Genomic DNA, 24,863 nt, shown 5'->3' on the forward strand with positions numbered 1-24,863 from the left:
TTTTCAGATCTACAAAAGCTCAAGATGTCACACAGACATCTTCTTCTGTACACCAACGTATGGTCAACATGTGATGCCCTACAACTCCTTCACTTTGAACGCTTTAAACCTGAAATGCTTTTTTCAGGAAACCTCAGCTCAGACGTTTCACAACTGCTCACAACGTGCAGATGTGTGTTTGTGCGCCACAACTATTGTACACAATTATAAAGACCTTTATGTCTGCAATTCCAGAAACTGACACGGTTACAATGAAAGGAAAACATATTTTAGTCATAAACCAGACAAACACTGAGAGTCTTTAGTCCGTCTCCTTCTGTGGCGACGCAGTTTTAGCTATAAAGGCTGTTAATAATTTAACAGCCGAATTATAATATAAAAACATTATTGCGGCGTTTTGTAACACATTAAAGGAACAATATTAAAACATGTAAGGCTGTGGGTTCATTCCCCCGGTCACCTCTTCAGATTGAAACCTCTAAACCTCTACTCATGGATTATAATAATTCATTATATTACATTTATTTTCACTCACAAAAGAAAATTATGGAAGCATTTCTGTTGCATAATCAAAAATAAAATACAATACCAGAAATGCTTTTTCATTTTCAAAATAAAGCTGCGTTTATTTGACTCAAAAATAAAATGAAAAAGCATTTCTGTGAATCCATTTTAATTGTCAAATTAGATATTGCTAATTAAATTTTGCTAAACATTTACAAAAGAACTTTTCGAAAATGAAATGACAAAAATGCAATTTTCTTTATTATTTTAATTAAGTGACAAAAATGAGCTGTGTTGAAGAAGACAAAGAAAAAGCCGTTTGGTGGATAGATTTTTCTTTCTAATTTTGAGTCAACGGACCGACGTCATTTTGAAAATAAAAAAAAAAGCATTTCTGGTTTTGACTTTTATTTCTAATAATGCAACAGAAATGCTTCCATAGAAAATGTCCTCATGAAACAAATCCATGACCTTATGGCAGTGCTTCGCAATTATTTTTTGAAAGGCCCCCCCCTTGGAAAAAGAAAATGCCCCCCCCCCTCGCTGCAGTGACAATAAATAAGATCAGTCTCTATAAAAAATTGTGTAAGTATTACTAAAATTGTATCTTTTAAAATTAACAAAAGAAAAAAAGAAAAAGAAATCCACTTTCAACAAATATTAACTTTATTTTGTCACAGAAACTCTGTTCTAGTCTAAAACAGAAAATTAGCTTAAAGTGCCTGAAATAAAAAAATCTGTCAGTCCTTATTTAAAAGAGAAACATTTTGACCAACTGAACCATTTGAGGCTGAAAAAAAAAAATAATTCAATCACTAAATAATATTAAATGTAAATTGATCTGAAACATTAACACAGCAGAACCAATATATTTAACATTTTTAGTCTAAAGAAAAAGATAAAAACATTGTCCTGATTTTTTTTCTAAATGATGGATTATCTATTTATGATCTCATAAAGTGCAGCTGTTTTCCTGCATTACCTATATATGTCAAATACTGACACCAACTAAACCACAGGCAGACAAAGATACATTTATGGAAAATAAAGACACGTCATCAAAATGTCTACAATAGTTCATAAAGAATGACATTAGCATGAACTGAGGAATCTAGACTAGAGGAGTGTTTTTCATTCTTTTTGAGCCACGGAACACTTTAACCTTGACAAAAATCCAGCGGCACAACAGCATCCAAAACTTTAAAAAGGAGAAACTCATAGTCTGTATTGATCTAGAGCCCCTCTGCAATCTCACATGCATGTTTGTGATAATTGTGGCAGAAAAAGCTGGAAGTTGCAGCTGTATTTTCTAAAAGATATAATAAAAGTTAAGTTACAAGATTTTGATGTGTGTTCGTTGTGGTTTCAAGACGTTTAACAAGGAAGACTCACTTAGCTGTCACTTTAACCCAAAGCATCATGGGAGATACAGCGCAAACAGCCACCGAACACAGACAGACTCTCTTCTCTGAGTTTCATGGTTTTGTTCACTTTTTCCACGGTCTGACACCGGATTCTGTGGAAAGCTACACCACTAAAAACGAGCTTTAGCATGAATTTTTGTTGGAACTGAGAGACTTTACGAGCAGAATCAGAACAAGGAAGTGAAGACTTTAACCACTTCTGATTGGTCAGACTGATGACGTGTGATTAAGCCTCCAAGAATGATTGGTGGAGACAGTTAAAGACTGGAGACTTTACAGAAAACAGCTTTAGCTGCAGCAAAGTTGCGGTACCGTCATTCTTATCAAAATGTCTTTGATAGAATCAAATAAACACAAAGAAAAAAGTATTTTATGATATTTCATATTCCTAACTACTCAGTGTTTTATCAGGATCTGCTTGGATGAACACAGAGCTGATATCCTGGTGATGGTAAATGTTTTTAAATCAGTGAATGGGTAATTTACCACGGCACACCTGACCATCTCCCACGTGACAGGAGACAGGAGCAGCTGCAGGGACGGTAAATCACAGTTTCAGGCTCTTACAAACTCTGTGATATCACAGATTATAGGAAACCAATAGTGGACCGGATTTTTTTCCAAGCACTGAGCCGCCCCGTTAAATTTGCGCCCCGGGCAATTGCCTGTGCGTAAAACCGCTTCTACTGCGCGCCCCCCCCTGGCATCGCATCGGTGGCGCCCCACTATTTGAGAAGCACTGCCTTATGGTGACAAAAGTGCACACATATCACGTCTGTGAAGTTCTATTATTTTCTTTTTTTCTGCAGAAAACATGGCCGTTTGTGATCCACATTTCAAAGTTTTTCTTTTTAGAAACCAACATTGGGTTTTGCACATTTCCACCTGGTTTGCACATCGTTTCGTGTGTAAAGACTTAAGTAAATGAGGCTCCTGGACTGTGTGAAGTCGTCACAGTTTGTCAACCCTTTTGTTTCTTTGTTTTGTCTGCATTTTTGAGCGCTTCCACACGTGAAAAACAATCCTTGTTTTGTTTTTTAATGCAACAGACTGAAAGGTTCTTGTAGACCAGCAAACATCACTGCTAGCTAACCGTGATCAAGGCACAAAGCCAACAGGATCAATTAGAGCGTAAAACGTGAACGCAGCAGATCGCTGGTGAAAGCTCAGGTGGAAAACATTTTTCTCAAATCGTTGTGCGGCGAGTTTCATTCACATTCTGACACAGCATGAATATTTTATGTGGTGACAGGATAACCCGGACATAAATAATGCATTAAGGCGCGCGGTGTAGGCTTTTTTACTCCTGAGTTTCAGAACCCAACGTGTTGAAACACAAGAAACGGCGAAAAACTTAAAAAAGAAATCAGCGTCAACTCTTTTTAGCAAACTATGAACTGAAATTTGTTTAAATGTTTTGTTAGAACCCATATTCAGTACAATTCTGTCTCTCAAGCTGTGGATCAGCGACCACCCCACAGAACCTGCAATCGGTTTGAGTCCAAGTTTGTCCCGGCTGCTGCAGACTTTTCACAACAAACATCCACATCCCCGCGTCCTCACGAGCAAACGGACGCGTGAAGCTGCTCGGGGGGAAACTACAAACGTTGAAAGCGCTCTTAAAAGCTCCGCTGGACATTCCTCACATGACTGCAAAACCAGAAGATAGTCGGCGGGGTCGGGTTTTCACATCTTCAGCTGCAGCCCAGACAACAGTCGGGATGAAACCACTGCAGGAGTTCCTGCCGAATGCAAATGACAAGTCCTCCAAAGACCCACATCCTAAAGCCCACTTTTATCTGGCGTCTTTGGTTTGTTGACATGTGAGAAAAAAAAGAATGAGGCGTATTTCTGGGAGCATAAATGAGAGGGCGCCTCTGCTCACCAACATGGGGAGTGCGAAACAAAGATGGGACGTTCTTACCTGGGCGTAGTCTTTCTCCACGGCCACCCTCTTTAGGCTGAACGTCCTAAAGAAAAGAAATGTGGAGATACTTAGAACCAGATCTCATCTGAGTAAAAAACTTCTTTAGAAGCAACTTTTGAAAACATTTGTAGACGAGCGCCGTGCTTCCTGCAGATCTGCTTTAAGAATCAAAATGATCAGAAATTTTGTCTTTGTCTCTGTGCTTTTAAAGATTCACACGCACCTAGTAAATACATTTTTGAAAATAGTGAATTATTAATAATAAGAATTATGACATCACAGTGGGAGAAACAGTCAAAAAAAATGAATGGGGCCAAAATCTGTTACGTGGATGGGAACTTTTTTTTTTTTAAATCCCCTAATGAAACATAAACCCACATGTCGGGGGTCTCCAAAGGAAGTTATAACATTATTATGGGACCTAACAGGACATTGGACCAATCAGGACCCAACTTGGTGGCCGTTTTTGTGGCAAAGTGAGATTTGGCGATTTTCACAGTAAAACTTTTGATCTTGAACTTTCATACCAACACCATCTTGAATTTAATTCAAGAAAACGAAAAGCCTTTAGTACTTTCTACAAATGTAAACGTCGGCCAAAGACTTCATTCCATCGCCTCCTTTCCTTCTTTGAGCATAATTGGGGAAAAAAGTTAGTTTATCGATTTATCGAACGGCGATAGCATGGCGAGCTTGTAAAAGTGGCATTTCCCTTCTGCTAGCAACATTTTTACCAAAATATTGTGAAAATGTATTGCATAAATCCCTAGCTCAAGCTGAACGAAACCATATGACATGACCATATTAGGAAAGTGGGCGTGGCTAACAACAAACTCCATTTCCGAGAACATCTAAAAGTTTACTTTTGCAGATTCTTCTGAAAATTGCGTAGACCTGATGGTCACCCCCAGGCAACCTAGAATAAACTGGTTGCTATGGAGATAAAACCTAAAAAAAATGTAATGTTCAATTTATTTTAGCTGTGATCTTGTGCGTTACAAACAACTCTGTATTTTTAGGAAATTGGTATTTTTGTCTAATTTATTTGCTTTCGTTTCATCTTCTTTCACAGCCACTTTGCTTTATTTTAACCTTATTTTAATCTGTTTTTATCATTTTTTTTATATCTAACACTTGCTTTGCTTTAGCTGGTTTTCATACATTTTTCTGCGCTTTGGAACAAATTATTTGCTTCCAAATACGTTTTGTTAAAAAAAGAAGGAAAAAAAAAAACAGCTGAAGGATTTGGTGTCTCCATCAAAAGATAAATATTTACATTTATCATGCATCACATTTCATAATTTCCACATTATAACGTCTTTACCTTCACCAAAATACATCTTTTTTTCTTTTCTTTTTTAACGAAATATTGAGTCGTAAGCGTTTGGATGCACAAACAGGAATGCAGCCCTCAGATGTCTGGAGCATTCTTGGTTTTGAGCGGTCTCAAAAAAGAAAAGAAAAAAAGATAAAAAAGAGGAAAGCTTTTATCTTCTCTGCCGTCACTGCATCCTCTCTTCTGGTGCTTCATTTGCCAGTCACTAATGACACAGTCTGCTGGAAGTTTCACCCACTTTGATTTAGAGGATTTTCAGTGAAACGAGAGTGAAAAACTCTCAAGTGATTTTGAACAGAAGGATGCCATTTTCTGGTTCATAAATACAAAAAAAAATGGAGGAAAATGTTCTAAGCCTTGGCTTTTAACAGATCTTTGGAAACAGAATAATAACTAAAGCGAGGTGTGTCCAAAGACAGAAGACAGAGAGCGGTGTCCCGAGAAAACCTTTTACGCTGCAGGATCATTGCTAAGTCATTAAACGTGTCCGGACTCGGCTGCCGTGCTCCACCCCGACTCTAAAAACCCTCCGCTGCACTTCCTGGGACCCCCCCCTTCCTCTCCCCTCTTCCTCTCCTAAGCTAAAGCTGGCTCTAGCTTCCACTTCCGGACCTTTTCCGAAGCCCCCCGCACGATTCCAGTTTGCTGAATCATTTCTGATCCCTGATAAGCGAGGGACCCCAGAGCGAGCTGAGCGCCGTTCCTGTCCAGAGCCGGACCTTCCGGCCTCCCACAGCGAATGCTTCGGAGCAGCGGGAACATCTGGCAGCTCTCACTGACCTTCACTTCCAGCTGTTTGGAGCTCCAGAGCTCTGCCACCAACCACAGACAGGAAGCGGGGAGCCAAAAGGCTGTCAAGTCAAACCGACACTAAAGGCTCAAAACGCAACCACAGCCTTTGGCTTTTTAAGCTCCAACATGGCTGCAGCTGCCCCCACGTCTCTCTGGAGGGTGTTTACCCAACCTGATCTTCAAATTTAGGGACAAATCCATCTTGATTTTTGGATTTTAAGGGTCAAATGTTGTTCTTAAATGCCGGAAAAGCCTGTCAGACTTCAAGCAATCACAAAATGAAAGAAACAGGCAGAATCTGATATGTTTGAAGTAATGTTTCCCTGTTTTTACCCAATTCAGGATGCTTCAAAATGAATGTTCTGCTCTGAATTTAACAACAAAACTTCTAAACTCTGCAGTTTAACTTATGTTAAGTAAAAAGTCCAAAGCTCGCTGAATAAAATGAAGAGTTTTATTTATAAATAAAAGGCTCAATGTGCAAAATGCTTTTTCTTTAAAGACTCGCTCCAATGAAAATAGTGTTTTTAAGATGTTTTTCTGGCACTTTTTCATTATGGAGGACGTATATAAAGGAAATTAGGGTTTGCCTCAAAATATGATCAGAGTTTGGTCCACATCATGTTTCCTCAGACAGATGTGAAATTCAAGTGAACTCAGTGGGGGACCAGACCAGATCAATTCTCTTCTGCCTTAAAATGAGTCCCTGTCCTCATTTGCAAGTGAACCCTGGTGTGGTTCAGAACAGTGTGAATGTAAACAGAGCAGAAGAAAACTGCAAACACTGCCCCCAAAGGAGCAGCTGCAGCAACTGCGTGAAACTTTGGCGCCATTTCAAAAAGGAAGCTCTACCTCACTTCCAGGTCAACTGGGTTCTTGCGTCACTGACTCTACACGCCACTCATCAATTAAGCCTTCATTCTCAACCAACTTCTAAACTCTTCGTCTTCTTATTACAGCCGACCACAATCATATGTCTGCTTTAAATTCATGGACGTTTATCTCCCTACGCTGTAGTTGGTTTTGCCGGCCCTCCACCGCGCCATTCTGCACCTGAACCAATGCTATGTCGTGGACTGGCCTCAACCACCATTAGTGTCTAGGCTCCAGGGTTTAACCATCTATGGTCCAAGCTTACCAGACGTCATCTGCCCAGAGCCTTACCGCCAAAAGACTATGGACTATTTCATGCACACTTTTGTATCACTGATAAAACTTTATTGTTCCCCTTCCTAAGATCTCTCCTTATTGAAATAGTGTTTCTAGGAGCTTCAACGTGAAAACAGAAGTTGAGAAGATGTCACATTTATCGGCATTTGTCGCCCTTCAGGCGAACTATTCTAGCTTGAAGACAAGAAGGTTGAGTTTGAGGCCCCAAAAAAAGTCTACAAAGCTACAGAAGACATATAGTTTTAGCTGCTATTGTAAATGTCAGCCGTGCGCCAAATCTCTACACTGTTCAGCTGTTGTGTGTATTTATGTTTTCTTTGAAATATAACCGTTGTGGCATAAGCAAAGTCCGATTTTTCATTGCTGACTGCCCCAAAACCGAAACCAGACAGCTCTTTGTTTAGAAAGAACAATTTCCTGAATTCTCATTGTATCAAGAACGAACTCCAAAACTCTTTTCATATAAAAAAAAGGTTTGAACGAAAAAAAAAACAACCCAAAAACACAGCGTCAAATGCATTTGAAACCACTTCAGGATGACGTGGAAGGCACTGACAGGAATCTCGCTCAGCAGTGAAACGTCAGTTCAAACGTTTCAGCGTGCATACCAACATCTGCTTTTCAATGGGTTTCAGCAAAGTTATAAACACAAACATCTGCAAGCTCAGTCGTCGGCTCCTGGCATCTGTGCTCCGCGACAAAGCTGCAGGCGAAGATCTGCAGGCTGACACACATGTGCTCAACAGTCAAAACTGGCCGTTTGGGGATCTGTCCTTCTCACTTAAGCTTTAGTCACCTGCAGCCGTACGGACGCCGCGGGTTTTGGGGTTGTCCGGGTTCGTGGAGGGCCGTAGAGAGGAGTGGCCGCCTTTTAAGGTAAGGAGGTGTGCCTTACCGTTCCTTTGAGGATCGTACGGCCACCTCAACGGAACTTGAGAAGGCCGTACGATCTTGTAGTTCAAGTCCGTGTGATCATGCCACAATGTGCATTTGTGTTTCCAGTTGTGTCCAGTCAAAATAGACTGATGTTATTCCCAAATATCTATGTGCAGCCAAGATGAACATTTCAGCATTGACCGCACGGAGTTCGACTACATCGAAAGCTAAATGTTGTTAGCACGTGTTAGCCTAATCCTAACCCTTCTTCTGGCTCCAAAAGGCCAAGAATAAAGCACTGGCCGCACGGATTTGGAAAGTTATGAGCGAACAGGCACTTAATGATAATCATAATAATAATAACAGCACGTTCAGAATATCATCTCACTCTATGCCGCAGCTTTGTTTATTTAAAGGGGAACTATTTCTTTTTCTACGACCGTTTCTGGTATCTTAGACAGTTCTGTGCATGTCAAAATGATTTGTGTAGCATATGCAAATGTTTGTTATAACTGGATAAAGTTTTTCTGGGACCATCTACACAGATCAATTCGAATCCGATCTTTGATCCCATCAAAGATATTTTGCACATGTAACCACAGCTAATGTGATTAAAACATGTCACTAAAACCGAATTAAATGCAAAAGAAGTCTGACCAACTTCAACTTTTTTAATCCAAATAAAGACTCGCTCCAATGAATTAATGAGTTAATCGTCATCAATTTTAATGTCTTGATGACGATTAACGCAGGATTAACTTTACATTTTTTTTTAAATATCAAGTGTTCTTTGATCTTTATATACACGAACAAATATGATTTTTTTTTTTTTTATACACTGTATTTTATCCCATGAAGGGAAATTCTTTCTCCGCATTTGACCCATCCCCTTGGGGAGCGGTGAGCTGCAGCCGAAACCACGCTCGGGAGAGTAGCGTTAAGGGTCTTGCCTAAGGACCCTCACTGGGCAATGTTAACTGCTCGCCATTGATATGGTAATTGCCCCCAGTACCATTGCTCATTCCCCTCCGGGAATCGAACCCTGGTTTCCTGCATGGTAGCTTCCCACCTTACCAACCGAGCTACCCAGCCGCTTTGGAAACCTGGCACTTTCAAATGTATATTTAAACAACTGGAGTAAAACTCAAAACTTTTTTCAGGTTTGATGTGAAATTTGGCTAAACTAAAATGACTTCTTTGAATTCCAAGAGCAGCATCATCAGCATAAAAAGCATTTTCTGCTTTTAATACATCACATAATTAGGTTTAAACCCCATCAGACTTGTAGCTGATGGAAAACATTTAACGAAACAATGAGTCATATATTCAGTGGGTGACAGTAGATGGCAAACGGGAGGTTTGGAGTGAGAGATGTGGTTTGGGAGATAAAAAAACTTCCTGGAACTTGTTTGGAGCTCCTCTTTTTTTGGTTTCACCTTCACATGAACGATTTCCCTCCGTCTGGAGGATTTTAAGCCGTTTTTAAAACATTTTCTGATTGTTAATTAAAAAATGTGCATTCCTAAAAGATCTTTCAAAGTCTGATAAATTAAATTATTAGTTTAAATGTCACAATAACATGTGTTTGACCTACATTGTAGCTCAAAATGCAAACTAAAGGTACAAATAGGCACATTTAAAAGACTCCGATAACAAAACCACAGTACCTCCAGCTTGTGGAATTATGTAAATAAAAACAAGAATTTCTTGTCACTCTAAGCTCGTTATTCTGATTCTGCCGAAGGCAATATATATTGATCCTCTAATCGTCTCAGTTTGTGGAGTTTCTCTCAATTTACCAAACATCGTTCTGTAAAACTATGGTAAAGAGGTGGTGACGTGTAGCTCTGAAGTTCTGCTTGATAGGATGTATGCAGAACGGCGCCGTGGCTCATGCAGGTTGTCTCTTTTCTTTGTAGTTTGAGGAGCTGCCACTAGGAATGTATGGCTAGCATTTTCATATTTATGCTGCGAGTTAAACAAAATCTGTCCTTCAACATATAGTTCAGCTTTATCCTTTAAAGCAGAGCCAAAACTGAAATTAATTAAAAAAACAAAACGGTAATCAATCAGTAACTAATTATGCTCTTCCCTAATTCTGTAAAACACCTCCGAGGTGAACATCAGGTCCACCTCAGGTTGCTCACCTCAGATCCTCCAGCAGGTCACATTGTGTCTGATGGTTGATCTGTAACTGGCTCATCTGCTCGCCGTGGATTTGTTTGAGCTCCTGCGTGACCCGGACCTGAAAGCAGAACCAAACACTTAGAAATATTAATTAGGAGTTCGAAGACCAGTTGTGAGATCTAAGACCACTAGTTTTAAAGAAGCATCTATGGATTGTGGTCATGGCAGTGAAGGAAAACTCATTTTTTAAAGTCACCTCAACATTTCTCTGATCCAAAAAAGTTACTTGATAACTCTATCTGCAAAGTGTATGGATATCTGGATCCATATATGTATAATCAACAAGTGTTCACCATATTGTTTACCGAAACCATGAATGAATGTTTTGCATGTTTTTGAATGCTCCGGATTTTGTTACTCGAAAAGAATCTATCGGATCAGAACCGGACTACAAAAACTGTAAACCCATCAAATTATATTAACTCAAGTAGTATGGTGTAAGTGGGGTGACTTTGGATGAAATCTACGGAGCCCCTAAAAATAAAAAATAAAAATAAAAAAAATATATATATTTTTTTTTTATGTCAATTTTTTTCCCCCCCTCAATGTCACTTTAGGGCAGGGGCGTCAAACTCATTTTCACTGAGGGCCACATCAGCATACTGGCTGTCCTCTAAGGGCCAGATACAACTTTTACATGTAACTAAATGAAATGAAAAATACATGTAACTACTCCTTAATGATAAATAACTCATTGTTTATTTATTCTAACTTTTTAAAGTGACAATTACAGTTGCATAGAAAACATATGTTTGCTTGTTACTCCAGCATAAATCTTTTTACATTTGATTCTGTCAGGTTAGGTTATATGGAAAGTGTTTAAGTCCTCATGTATAGATGCCCAATCTGATATTTCAAGTCCATTTCCCCCTGGATATGAATAAAAACACACCAATTTTTTATTTTATTTTAAGAAATGAAAAACTTTTATGCTCTCGCGGGCCACATAAAAGGACATGGAGGGCCACATTTGGCCCTGTGACACATGTCACTTTAGGGGCTCCGTAGATTTCATCCAAAGTCTTTGTTACTCTGAAATTGGCCAAAGACATTAAACTAATCTTTATCGGCGAGAACAGCTGGCCAAGAAAAGTGTTAGTTCCTCTGACGGGAAGAGTCATAAATCAAAAACAGCAACCATGTAAGCCGATGAGAGCAAGCGTTATCAGACCAAACGATAGTTAACAACATGCACAAATGAAAATTTCATTTTGATTTTGAAACCTACAAGAGGCCAAGAGTCGTTCAAAAGGCTGTAAACCCCAATAAAGACTTAAATCTGAGTAACTGCCTCCAAACTGGGCCTAAGTGAGCAGTAATTACAGTCCGAACGTGTTTCATAACTCATGCATAAACGCTCTGCTGTATGATGTTGGAGAACATTTGGGTCTGAAGGGACACTGACCAACCAAAAACATGGACTTAGTAGTAAAAAGAAAGAAAAAATCATGTATGTAACGAAAAACGTTGTTTATGAAACTTGATCCCACGAAAAAAAAAATTTCCCCCAAGTGGATTTGACACACAAACACACACAAATACACATGTCAGTCTGCAAGCACTTTTTTCACAATAAAAGCACGTACAGATTTATTTAGCTGCAGGTTTCGCGGATTGTAAAGTCAACAATAGAGCGGATTGATGGATGTAACGGAAAAAACAGAAGGAACGTGGGCACGAATCCGCGCAACCGGGTCTGAAAACTTTTTCCTCCAGCCAAGCTGAATGTTTCTCGTTTTCCGTTTGTGGGGGGCTCGTTAACAGGCGATCCCCCCACCTCCAGAAACAGAAGAGTAAAGCGATGTTTTTTGTTTGTTTGTTTGTTTGTTTTAACCAACTTTTCCTTCTTGGAGGCCGTAGCAGCAGGAACTTTTTTTTTTTTTTTTAACTCCACAGAGGCGGAAAGTTCGTCTCCGTCTGCAGACGCTAAATTACAGGCTGGTCGCTGAAAGCGGGCGAGCGGCAACAAAGCATTTGCAATCATTAAATATGCACCACTTCTTCGTCGAAGTCACATTAGCTGCGGAGGCTAAAAAAAACTCACCTTTCTCGGCGGGGGTTGCATGCTTGTTTTTTGGACATAAAACCACCGAAAGTTTTCCTGGAGAGGTGTGCAAAAATGTTTGGTGACAAATAATGAAGTAAGGAGTCAAACTTCGCCTTCGGGTCAGACGTCCATGGTGAGTCTAGTTAGTTGAGTCCCGTTGAAAACACTGATGCCTCCAGGGATAGAAAAACACATTTTATTAGCGAGGCAATGCAATTCCGGATGCACCTTCAAAATAAAAGGCCAATCTAATTCCCCAAACCGCTACTTCCGCTCGTATATTTCAAAATAAGACGTTCCAGGAAATCTCTCCTTACCTTTAGAGAAAATATTATAATTGACTATCACTGCAGCATTTTTAAAAGTTATTTAATTGCAAATTTTTTTTTAACTCTATTCACATGTGTTCTTAAGTCCTAAAACGTTTTTTAATCACTTAAAGAATTTAAAAACGTTCCCAGTGGTCTTTTAACTGTGACTATGCCGTTTTTAGCCCAATAAAACAAAACAAAACAAGAAACTGTGTCATTTTATTGGACGATGTTTGTGCAGAGCAGCAGGAGTTCATTAGAAATTAACCTCTGAGTTGTGTTGCGTAGAGAATCCCCACCCCCACTTCCCCTCACCCAAAAATGAGAGCTCTCTGTTTTACATGCTCTCCCGATATCTTACAGCCCCCAAAACACCAGCTAACATTAGTGGTGCAGCAAAAATGCTAAGCATTATCAGAGCTGTCCAGCCGTACAGTTTAGATCCAGATTACAGCTCAGAAGAAGAAAACAAGGACGTTCATGGATCCATTTGTCTGTAAGTGGTAGCATCAGAATCGAGCATAGCGGGCAGGTTGTGGCCCCTAAGGTAATGGTGTGGGACCCATAGGAGAACCAAATAGCTTGTTTGGTGCACACAGATGGCACCTGCTTTTTGGTGAACTCTTAAGTTTATCCGCTGTATCAATATTTAAGTCCAAACTTGAAAGACTTTGCTGGAATTGCTTAAAATATTGCACTGTACATATGTCATTGAATATGTATTTTCTTTATTTTATTTTGTTATTTCTTTCATTTATTCTATTGTATGCTCCTCAATGCTTTCTCTCCTCACAAAGCAGTTTCATTGCTTCTGTGTTTAAAATATGGTAATTGAACTGCTTTTAGTTTAAAAATACTCAATTAACCAGTATAAGCCTTATTTCTGTTTAAACGTCCACTGTAAAAACATTTTAACAATATATTATACCACTAATTTTTAGTTAATAAAAGTTTTTAGTAAGAATTTATAAAACTGCAATACTTTTACAATTTGGAAATCTGGTGCAGTTGATTCCCTCTTGATTGGTCTCCCCGTGTCACGTGATAGGTTACGGCCTCCATTCTTAAATAGGTCATATTTATTAACACACCTTGTACTTCCCTAAAAATCTTTCAAAATAAAAGTTTTTTTGTTTATTTTGTTTTAACAACACTGCAAATTGGAGGGATTGGGTTACAAACTCATTTATGTGTAACGTTTCTCTGAAAAAAGACTAAATATTAGAAAATTAATATTTACAACTTTATGCCATCATTACAGATGATTATTTACTTTGGTTTGAAGAGCTGTAATGGACAAATCATCTACCGACTGGCACATAAAATCTGAACCTTTTTCTTTATAACATCTAAAAGTCCAGATACATCCAGATGCATTTTACTTAAAGAAATAATATTGTTGATAGGAATGTTTTTCTTTCTTTATTCAAATATTTTAACTACTTGTTCCAAGTTTTAGAAAGTTGAACAAATATTTTGCTTATTTATGCATAATATTATCAAAAATAGTACACATTTGTGTCTCGTTTTGCTATTGGGTATTCCATTGAACAAAAAATAGGAAATAAACCCCAAACAAGATAAAGTTGTCTTTTAAATTATTTAAAGACCAAGAACAATTTTATTTTTATTTTAAAGTTCTTATTTTATTTTGGTAACAGCTATTTGCTGCACCTACAAAAATAAAACAGGTAACAATAAAAGAAAATAGAAATAAGCAAATAAATTAAAAATAATGTAATGCCATGGGTTCTCCAGGGTTAAAAACAGCCTTACATAACTAACATGTCTCAATGGTCACATTATATCTGACATTATTGGAAGTAAAAGAAAATAAACATTTGTGGTTTTTTATGCATAAGAGTTAAAAAAAGTAGGTATGGATGCAAATGTTTATTAAATTCCATGTCTATTAGTTAAAGCTATTTATATTATACTAAAAATCATTACAGTCTGTTGCAAATAATGTTAAATGCAAAAATTATCTTAAAATATTCAAAGATGTTAAAAAATTATAAGATAAAACTTTTCAATATTTAAGCAGAAATTATTAAAATAAGTCTCTTTCAAGGAAATCCATCTTTCAAACCACCTGAATTGATTTTTTTTTGTGTTGTTTTTTTTTTTTGTAAATAATGTGATGAATCTGTTAAAGACTGATTTTAGATTTTTGATTTTGGTCCAGTTTAAATTCCTGCTTTTATTTTGAAATGTACAGCGGATCACACCGACCGCTTGCTTGGTTTCCTTTAACGTTAGTCCTTCCCGCTGTCAAAAACAAACAATGGCGTGGATTCCGATCTAAAAGCCCCACGAGCGGTTATTTGCGGCGGCCTTTTGGTTCACACGGTTTCCACGTCGGCTTCCGTAGTTCCCCCACTTTTCCCCACCATGGCGGCGTGGCGGCAGCTCCCCGGAAGGGCGCGCGCTGCCCCCGGACTCCTCACCTCCACCCGGTTGACACAGCTGCCCAGGGACCGGCGTGCACCTTTAACCTGCCGTAGGAGCCTGTGCACGAGTGGATCTTCCCCAAATGACTACTTTAAAGGTGAGAACGCCGTGGAATAGCGGAATGAAGAAGCCAAATCTACTGTCAAAAAACTGTAGGAGATGTGCGCATCATCAGCAAGGTTTTCTTCCAGCTAAAACTTTCTTACAAATGTTAAAAAGTTTGATTTTAATTCGTCCTGTTTATAATCTATTATATACTGTCACACCAGTTTACAGGAGACGTCGTAAACCTTGCAGACAGAAGTAATTCAAATATGTCTATAATTGTAAAGTGAAGGTTTGATTGAGCACTAAATAGTAGTTTTGTGACACAGACCTGCAGGCTCAGCTGGCAGGAATGAAGAAGAAAGCTGCAGATGTTCTTCCAGGCAGCAGCTGGACTTCTCTGGAGATCAACACCGACCTGCCTCCTAAGAGGGCGGACATCGTGATCGTGGGAGGGGGCGTGGTGGGATGGTCCATCGCCTACTGGCTGAAGCAGAAGGAGAGGGTGCGAGGAGGGGTGCAGGTCATCGTCGTGGAGCGGGATCCAACCGTGAGTCAACATGAAGTTGGTCTGTGATGAGAGATTGCGCAACAAACCAAATCGTGTCAGCAAAGGACACAATTGTATACAAAACCATTGATCAGCTGTTATTTTGAAGACATCATGCAGCACTTCAGTTTGTAAACCATCAATTTAAGCTTAAATAATGCTGGTTTGGGGGTGTGGCTTTAGATCAACATGTTGGTTGACTTCAAATGTTAGCTTGTCCAGCCCGCTCATTGTTAAGGCAGCCATTGCTAACTGTGACCAAACAAAGTGAATTCGGTCTGAGTCACGGTTTCTATGGCAACCAATCTCGCCAATCACGATTAGGCTTGTTGGTAGTCCACACCCCTAATTCTTAAAAGGGGTCTACATAAAATCGGTCAAACATCGGTTGTGTCCGAATTCCTTCACTACGCACTATATAGTGCACCGTATAGTGCGTTCGGCATTTTTTAGTGCTGTCCAAATCTACAATTCCAAAATCCAGTGCCCTGGAAATTTCCCAGAAGTCTCTGCGAAAAACCAGTGGGCATCGATGTTCACTAGACTGGGGAATATAAACCACAATGCATTGCGTCTGAACATTTTTTGCCGAAAAAACGTTTTAAAATGTATTTTTTTAAGAAACCAACGACATTTTCCTCCTTAAAAGACAGAGGACTCATGAATAATCGTCGCAAAACGCTAATTTCACTTTGTGAGTCCGATGTGAGTCCGATGACATCATATTCGCCGTTAAGAAAAAAAATAATTAACGAGCATGGTGTCCGAATCCCTTTTAAAATCCAGGGCACTAGACAGTCCCGCGTTATATAGAGTAAAAAAGAGGTCTGATGAAGAATGTTTATTCAGACCAATAGAATGACAGAGTAATGGCTGTTTATTATTCTATAGAAGTCTATGGGATTTTGGCTTCTTGGAGCCAAAGGATACTTCCTGTTTGTAACGCCAAGGGGGGGAGGGTCAAACAGTGCAGTTCTCATTTACCGGCTATGGCGCCACTTCAGGTCTAATTTTCTCCATTCAGAACCCAATTCCTGAGATTACAGATGATCCGGTCAATCGATCATATGGAATAAAGTCAGAAAACTAGAAACTATAGAAAACAATCAAAAGTTATGTCTTATAGAAATCCCAGACATTCAGGGATTTCTGGAAGGTGGAATTAGTGTTTAGACCACAAAAACTGTGGGATGAATCTTCTTTTTTTCTGTCTCAAATGGTGAAAGCAGAAAGTACCGGATGTCCTCTTGCATCCAGTGTCTCCGGTTGGATTTTCCTAACTGCAGCTTTTCTCTCTCCGTGTGGCCGTCTGCAGTACACCCAGGCCTCCACCGTGTTGTCAGTGGGGGGGATCCGCCAGCAGTTCTCCCTGCTCGAGAACATCCACCTCTCGCTGGCCTCCGCAGACTTCATGAGGAACATCAATGTAGGTGGAGCTGAACTCGCCGAGGGGGAAGAGCAAAGGGAAGATGTTCTGTGTGTTTGCATAAAGATGGAGGACAGTTCGTCTGACTTTTTTTCATCAAAGTCCTTGATCGGATTTTGAAGTCTGAACTTGTTTTCTCTAATCAATCCTATTGTAACGTCCGGACGGCTGGACGTAACGAAAAGTTGTAATGATGACGGCCGTCTCTACATGTGAGGCCTTTAACGTCGCTTAAATGGTTGCTGTCGGCCGCAACCACAGCGCAAACCTGAAGACGCGTCCTGACGCCGTCTCCTCAATTTCCTCTCGCACGTGCTCTCATCACACTCCTTTTTTATTCACTTGGTCCTCTGCCCGGACCCAAACTCTTCCAATCACATTCATCTAAATGACTGCAGCACCAATAGAAAAACAGAACACAACAGAATCGCTTAACGCTAACTGAGGACAGCAACACAGAACGGATTAACACAGCTTAACGTCTTTCGCTACCATATCAATTTTCTTTTTAAAATTGTGTTTTTAGTGTAAAAACAACAATAATGAAAGTGAAGGAGGTGCAGCAGGTTAGTCTAAGGGTACGTTCACACTGCAGGGCTTAATGCTCAATTCCGATTTTTTTTGAAAGAATCCGATTTTTTTGCAAGGCCGTTCACATTTCCAATTAAATGCGAACTTTTGTGATCTCCCTTGTGACCGTGAAACGACCCAGAAGTGACCCGCATGCGCAGAATAGTACTCAACGGCTAACAACGTCAGTCGTCGTTTGTTGAAGTAGCTAACATTAACAATGAGTGTCAACAACAGTGTTGTCAACAGTGGAGCTCTTTTTGCATTAATACATTTATTTTCACAAAGGAGCCAGCACAATTACAATCTTCTCACTTTAAGAAGGCATTGGAGCCAGGATCGTCTGTAACCACTGTTGTGGAATGGGGATGTGTATGTGCTGGGGCCGCGCGTGTGTGTAAGAGAGAGGAGAGAGCGAGTGCAGTGAGGTAGGGCTGAGGGGGGCAGTGGGGGTGCGCATTCATGTGTGTTAAGGAGGAAGGAGAACGGTAATAAAAGGTTTCCCCCAGAATAAATGCTATAATTGACTCTTTATTCACCCACTCTGGAGAATCTGAGGGTCTGAACTGGGAAGTGAACCCCGAAGGAGGTTCGGCCCCCCGCGCTTCTGTCGGAAATGAAAAGGTTCAACTTCACGCTCTGTCATTTCGCTGGAAATGTTTTCAAAAACCGCCCGGTTGCGATAAGAGCCCTTGAGTTTGGCCTGAATGGAGCCGTCACCCCAAATATGAATCCAATGGGTGACCTCGCTTCCCTTCCACTGACTGGTCTCAGCAGCATCGTCCGCCATGGTTGATGTTTATGATCTCGTTCCCGCCTACTTAAATGCAGAATGATGATGTTTGTAGCGTATCGATGACGTACCGGTAGGATTCATGTGGCCTGGCCGTTCAGACATTTGAAAACATCGGATCTGTGTCGTCCAGACTGTCATGAAAAGCTCAGATACAGGTCGCATAGGGGCAAAAAAAAAATCGGAATTGGGTCGTTTCAGCCTGCAGTGTGAACGTAGCCTTAGATCTTTTTGAATTGGTGATCCGAGCAGAGATAAAGGTTGTGTCCAATTTAACTCAGGGTGTCCAAATCTATGGTTATGTCCGCTTTCCTTAATAATCCCTAACTCCTAAAAAACGATTATTATTATATTATTATACAATTTCTTTCCCCAAAAAAAGTTCAAACGCAATGCATTGTGGTCTATATTTGCCAATCTAGTGAGTTTTGATGCGCGCTGGTTTTTAACAATGTAGTTTGGAAATTTCTTATAATTCTGCCAAAAAACTAGTTTGCATCTCACTAGATTGGCAAATCTAGACCACAATGCATTGTGTTTAAACAATTTGTCATTTGAAAAAGATGGATTTAAATTTGTTTTTTATAAATCAGTGGATTCATATATAGTAAATAGAATTCAGCGTAGTGAGCATGTGTCTGAATTGCATTCAAATCCAGGACACTGTGTGTTCCTGCTCTATACGGTCTATTTGAGGTTATAGGGAGTAATGAGGGAATTCAGTGCAGCGGAATAACATAAAATATAAACACAAAGTCTTTTTGATGTTTTAAAAAAATGAAAGGCAATTATAGATGGGTATTTTAAGTGCTTATGTTTAGTTTTGATGCTTATATCTCAAAACTAAAGAAAACCCCAGCAATAAGTCCTGAAGTTAGTTAGGTCATTTCATGGAAAGCTGAAACGTACTCGCCTGTTTTGGGTTGCGACTCCTCAACCCACTGCACGGAAATAAAACCTTCCTCACATTTCTGCTCAGATGGAGCCTTACAGATGGTTTCAGATGGTCTTTTTATGTGTAAAAACTCACTTTTGAAACATGGAGTTTGTTTGTGTGGTCGCTGCAGAATGAATTCTTCCGTGTCCCTTCAGGACCATCTGGGTGTTTTGAATGAGGAGCCCGTGGACCTGCAGTTTAACCACTCGGGGTACCTCTTCCTGGCCAACGAGAAGGTGGCTCACATCATGGAGGAGAACTACAACACCCAGAGGTGTCCCTGTCTTCAGCGAAGCCTCGAAGCCTCAAAGCTCGGCCGATCTGTTCATTCATTTTTCTGATGGCGTGCTTGTAGGCTTGCCGGAGCCAAAGTGTCTCTTCTCTCCCCGACACAAGTGAAGGAGAAGTTTCCGTGGATCAACACAGAGGGCGTGGCGCTGGCTTCGTACGGTGAGTCGCAACAGGCGATGAAAGCATCCCTCTTTCGGATCGATTTGATCGGTTTTATCCAACCTTTTGGCCTCTTGCGTAGTTTTTGTTTGCTAACAGCACATTGAGTATTCAAGACTTAAACACTTTTTACATGAAAACTCTTACATAAAAAAATAAACTGATAGTAAAAAAAAAACAACAACGCTGTAAATCTTTTTTGTGTTGATTTTTGACAGGTTAATGACATAGAAAGCATTTTATTTTCGGAAATGTTTCCCTGGGGTCTAAAAGTCTGTATTTTGGCCAATTTTGCTGCCAAAAGCATAAAACAGGTCATGTACTCGTAGAACATCTGGTAAAACATTAGAAATAAAGGCTTAAATGTGCGTTCTGTCGCAGATACATTTGACTCAAAGTCATCAGGAAACATTTTGCGCTTCAACTCTGGACTCATTTCAGAGGAAACTGTGTGCTGAACAAATGTTCTCAGAGTTAATAATAATAATAAATTTAAGTTAAAGCACCTTTCAGATCTCTCAAGGACACTACAAGTGAGTTAAAACACAAATAAATCATAAATTTGAATTAAAATAGAATTAAGAGACTGATTAAAGAGATGGGTTTTGATTTTAAAATGGAACAGGTCTGTTTCTGACGTCGAGGGGGGTTCCAGAGTTGGGGGGCTGAAAGCTCTGCCCCCCGTGGTGCTGAGACGAGGGAAGGGGGACAGTCGGATGAAGAGAAGATGAGGATCTCAGACGGCGGGATGGGGTGGCGTTGTGGATCAGGCTGGACGGGTATGAAGGGGCGAGGTTGCAGACGGCTTTAAAAGTAAGCAGGAGGATTTTGAAGAGGACTGGTGTGGACCGGTAACCAGTGCAGCTGCTGGAGTATCAGCGTGATATGGTTAGAGAGGCGGGGTTCTAGTTATGATTCGGGCTGCTGAAAGTTTGTGAAGGGTTTTTTTGAGGGAGGCCATAGAGGATGGAGTCACAAAAGTCAATACGCCTGGTGACGAGACTATGGGTTGTGTGGGAGCGACGAAGATGGTTGTGTTTCTGACGTGGTAATAAGCCGTCCGGGTGAGGTTGTTGATGTGAGCGTGGAATGAGAGGGAGCTGTCCAAAATGACACCCAGGCTCTTCACTTGGGCGAGGGGGCAACTGATGAGTTACTCACAGTGAGGGGAAGCTGTTGACCTTGGAGAGGATGGAGAAGAACCTAAGTTTTATTGCTGTTGAGTTGCAGTGAATTGGAAGAGAACCAGGATTTCAGTTCAGACGGGCAGGATATGAGGGAGGTAGGAGGAAGTGTGGAGTTTAGTTTGGTTGATAAACAGAGATGAGTGTCGTCAGCGTATCTGTGGAATTGGATATTGAAATCACGGAAGATGGCTCAGAGAGGTAGGAGGTAGATTATGAAAAGAAGGGGGCCGAGTACAGAGCCTTGGGGAACGCCTTGAGTTCTGTGTGTTTCCTGTCGTGCAGGGTTGGAGAACGAAGGCTGGTTTGATCCCTGGACTCTCCTCAACGCCTTTAAGAGGAAGGCCATCTCCATGGGCGTCACTCAGTTCTGTGGGGAAGTCACAGGTGGGTCACAGGTCCAAGAATGACCGAACTCAACAGAAACCGTCACATCTGAGGTTTAACGAATGTGTGAGCCAATCGCCATCCCTACAAATGACGTTTCTCATCACATAACTGGCAGCTTTCTCCTCACTTTCCAACATTTCCTCTGCAGTAAAGACAACTTTTCAGTTGAAACAGGGGGGGTTCCTCTTTTCTTCTCTCTCTTTGTCGTACTTTAAGTGCTCCTGTAACATTTTACTGCAGCAACTGTCCTGGAAACAGCAAAGCATCTCTCATCCGCAGGTTTTAAGACCTTAACGAATATTATGACAACTATCGATGACGAAAAAGTGGGAGTACAGAGAATCAAGTCAGTCAAAGTAAGTGGATCTTTAGTTTTTGTCATCTCTGGGTTGTTGGTTTTTTTTTTTAGATGTTTGACATGTAAGAAGATGTCACACCTTTGGTGTTGGGATAGTCATTCTTTCAAATTTCTTTTCTAAAACCTTTATTAAGAGAGAGTTTTCACAGAACTCCTATCTGAAACGGCACAGAGCTCCATCAAGATCTCGAGTGATCAAAACTTTTCAAATGAACGGATGAGGACCAAACAGTGCAGTGTGAAAGCAGCCTAAAAGTTGCTGCTGGTGGGTGTGGCTTAATTCTGTGACTGCAGCTGACCAAGGAAGAAGGAAGTCAACCTCAGTAATGTTTATGGTTCAAGAAATATAGATTTAAAAAAAAACTAATTTATGTTCATTTTAATTTTTACTTGTAGTTTTGCTGAAGTATAAAAACTTATATTTGAAATGCAGGAATGTTTATTTCTGTGTTGGTTAAACTCCTAAGTTTAAATTAACTTCTATGATGGAGAGAATCATTCATGTTGTTAAATGTTCTTATTTTTGTGATCCTATTCTTAGACAGAAAATAATTGAATTATTTAAGAGCTGGACATTTTTAGTCCTTAAATAGTTGAAAAAGCTTGGCCCTAAGGTGAGGCTGCGCGTCCTGGTAAACCTGGTACCCCTCTGCCTGTGATGATGGGGTGGTGGTTTGTGTGGAGCAGGTTCAGATGCCCAACAGTCTGCAGTACCAGCTGGTAGACTGCGCCGTCGTGGTGAACGCGGCAGGGGCCTTTTCTGGAAAACTGGCCGAGATGCTGGGAATTGGCCTCGGCCCTAAAGACTCCTTCTCTGGAATTCCAGTTCCAGTCGAGCCTCGGAAGAGGTAAGGCCAACGACCCGGGCTGCTTGTTCCCTTTTTAAGAAGAGAAAAGGTCAGACCACTGTTTGAGTTCTTGTTGCCTGGACAGCGAATCATGCAGGGGAGGGGAGTGGGGGGGTCTTATAGGTGTCCCAGCACCTTTCCTCACACTTTTTTGTGCCTTTTGTCTCCTCCAGCAGTTTTTTCAGAAAACCTCAATTCTTTCCTGATTTATGAATTAACCGGTGAATGTGTCCAGTCCTGTCTTTAAATGGTTAAAGTACTACTCTTTAATTAATGTATTGTGTGATTTTTAGAAAGTTGACATTTCTTTGTGTTTTAAGCCCTTTAAAAGTGTCAAAATGTGATGACAAATGCCATAACCGTCTCATCACCTCGTTTCGATAACTACTTCTTTTAATGTAATGGAAGAGGCGGAGCCAGCAGAAGCTTTGTCCCTCCTGAGCTCCCAAACAGGTATTTCTATTGTTGACATGGAAAGCTGTGGTCTTTTCTGGTTCTCCAGGTATGTGTACGTAGTCCACTGCCCTGATGGTCCGGGTCTGGATACTCCACTTTTAATCGATTACTCTGGAGTTTACTTCCGGAGGGAGGGCTTAGGAGGGAACTACATCACAGGAATGTCACCTGAGGAGGTAAACGGAGCCTCCTCATCTGCATCCTCACATCCCAACTGATCACCTGACCAGAGTTGGGTTTTAGGTGGAGGAGCCAGACACCAATGATCTGGAGGTGGACCACCAGTTTTTCCAGGACAAAGTTTGGCCCAAATTGGCGAACAGAGTTCCTGCGTTTGAGAAGCTCAAGGTGGGTTTTTCTTTCACAGTTGAAGTTGGAAGAATTTTGGAAGAGGGCGCCGAGCGCTGAGCAACCACATTTGTTAGGGTTTGTTGCTACGTCTGCAGAGGGGTCCTCTAGTAAAATGAGCTTTACCCCCAACAACAGTGAGCGACCTCAAGAATAAAGGCTTTCTGTACATCTTATTTCAACTTTGTTAGGTTATTTTTGGTCCTTTAACTACATTTTATTGTTTTGCTTCATTTGTTTTTTTAATGTTAAGACTTTAAAAGTGTATTTTGCTACTTGGATGTTAACTCTTGTTATCTGCTGGCGCTGAACAGGTGAGCAGCGCCTGGGCGGGCTTCTACGACTACAACACCTTCGACCAGAACGGCATCATCGGCATGCACCCTCTGATCAACAACATGTACTTCGCCACCGGCTTCAGCGGCCACGGCCTGCAGCACTCGCCCGCCGTGGGTCGCGCCGTGGCAGAACTCATCCTGGACGGGAACTTCAAAACTCTGGACCTCAGCAACTTCGGATTCAAGCGGATTGTGGAGCAGGAGCCCATGTTGGAGAGGAACATTGTGTGACAGAGCGCCCGTCATTCTGGAATGCCTCCGTTAAACAGAAAGACTCAAATTTGCCACATAAAATTAGGCATCTGTGGAATCCGCGGTTTCTGGACGACCCAAGGATGGTTTTTGGGGGGATTTTTGTGGACATTTGGCTTTTAAAAGGGAAGGCTTTTTTGTTTTGAGAGAAAATCTGCTGAAGAGAAAAGGCCTGAAAAGAGCTGAGGGAGGCGAGCCAACTGTTGACTGCCCCCCAAGCTGTGTAACTTGTAAAAATGCCAAAAATCCAGCCTTCTGCTCCTCAAACTCCAGTGGAGCTGTTGTGTGGTGCCGGCTCACAGACAGCTGCTGCTTTGTTTCACATTCGTTTAGGCAAAAATCCTACAAATGTCCTCAGTCTAAACGGGGATGATCCACTTCTCTCTTCCTGAGTTTCTCTAACAAAAAGGGTTGACTTACAAAAGAAGAAAGAAAAGATTTAAAGAAATCTTTTGTTGTGTCTTTGAAATATGATAACTATTTCAGCCTTTTTATGAAGTCGCACTCATTGTCTCACATATCCCAGGTCCTAGTATTTTAAATATTTGTTGAATTATGACAAACGTTAATAGAAAATGTTTCATTTTTTAGCCCATTAAAGCAACTATTTGAACAGTTTAAAAACTGTTTCGTTGTTATTAAAATGCAACACTGTTTTAGTTTAGGAATCGGCACAAATATTTTTAGTTTAAAGTCCCGCTCCGATCATCTTTTGATCTATTTTCAACGCGTTCCCGGTGGTTTTTTAATTGTAATGATGACGTTTTAGCCAAAGTCAAAGAACTGGCGAGCAATATAGGGGCTATCCAGCCGTACAGTTTAGATCCAGATCCCTGCTTGGACGAGGAAACCAAAGACCTTCATGGATCTATGTGTCTGACAGTGGATGATCA

The 24,863-nt window shown here is 40.6% G+C and overlaps 2 protein-coding genes across 2 annotated transcripts in view; one reads left to right on the forward strand and one right to left on the reverse strand.

The window, feature by feature from the left end:
- Positions 1 to 15,538, reverse strand: part of LOC101168430 (F-BAR and double SH3 domains protein 2) — a 41,675-nt gene extending 26,137 nt beyond the window's left edge. The window contains exons 1-4 of the mRNA XM_023962361.2: positions 15,402 to 15,538; positions 12,261 to 12,436; positions 10,177 to 10,274; positions 3,853 to 3,898 (exon numbers count right to left, since the gene is read on the reverse strand). Of these exons, the coding sequence (XP_023818129.1) occupies positions 3,853 to 3,898; positions 10,177 to 10,274; positions 12,261 to 12,281 (165 nt within the window). The 5' untranslated portion in view covers positions 12,282 to 12,436; positions 15,402 to 15,538. The remainder of the gene's footprint in view (positions 1 to 3,852; positions 3,899 to 10,176; positions 10,275 to 12,260; positions 12,437 to 15,401) is intronic.
- On the forward strand, positions 14,785 to 24,594 carry foxred1 (FAD-dependent oxidoreductase domain containing 1). The gene is made up of 11 exons (XM_004076842.5): positions 14,785 to 15,122; positions 15,400 to 15,620; positions 16,936 to 17,046; positions 19,502 to 19,620; positions 19,702 to 19,796; positions 21,266 to 21,367; positions 21,650 to 21,726; positions 22,416 to 22,576; positions 23,079 to 23,208; positions 23,276 to 23,380; positions 23,695 to 24,594. The coding sequence occupies exons 1-11, from the start codon at positions 14,966 to 14,968 to the stop codon at positions 23,947 to 23,949; spliced, it is 1,533 nt and encodes a 510-aa protein (XP_004076890.1). The 5' UTR covers positions 14,785 to 14,965; the 3' UTR covers positions 23,950 to 24,594.
- Positions 24,595 to 24,863: the final 269 nt, after the last annotated feature.

This window comes from Oryzias latipes, chromosome 14 (genome assembly GCF_053564925.1).
Source record: "Oryzias latipes strain Hd-rR chromosome 14, Olatipes_Hd-rR_3.1".
Classification (NCBI taxonomy): domain Eukaryota; kingdom Metazoa; phylum Chordata; class Actinopteri; order Beloniformes; family Adrianichthyidae; genus Oryzias; species Oryzias latipes.

Coding starts and splice junctions, on each gene's coding strand:
- foxred1 (XM_004076842.5), top strand. CDS start 14,966: ATGGCGGCGTGGCGGCAGCTCCCCGGAAGGGCGCGCGCTGCCCCCGGA. Junction 22,577..23,078: donor CCAGTCGAGCCTCGGAAGAG/GTAAGGCCAACG, acceptor CTGGTTCTCCAG/GTATGTGTACGTAGTCCACT. Junction 23,381..23,694: donor CTGCGTTTGAGAAGCTCAAG/GTGGGTTTTTCT, acceptor GGCGCTGAACAG/GTGAGCAGCGCCTGGGCGGG.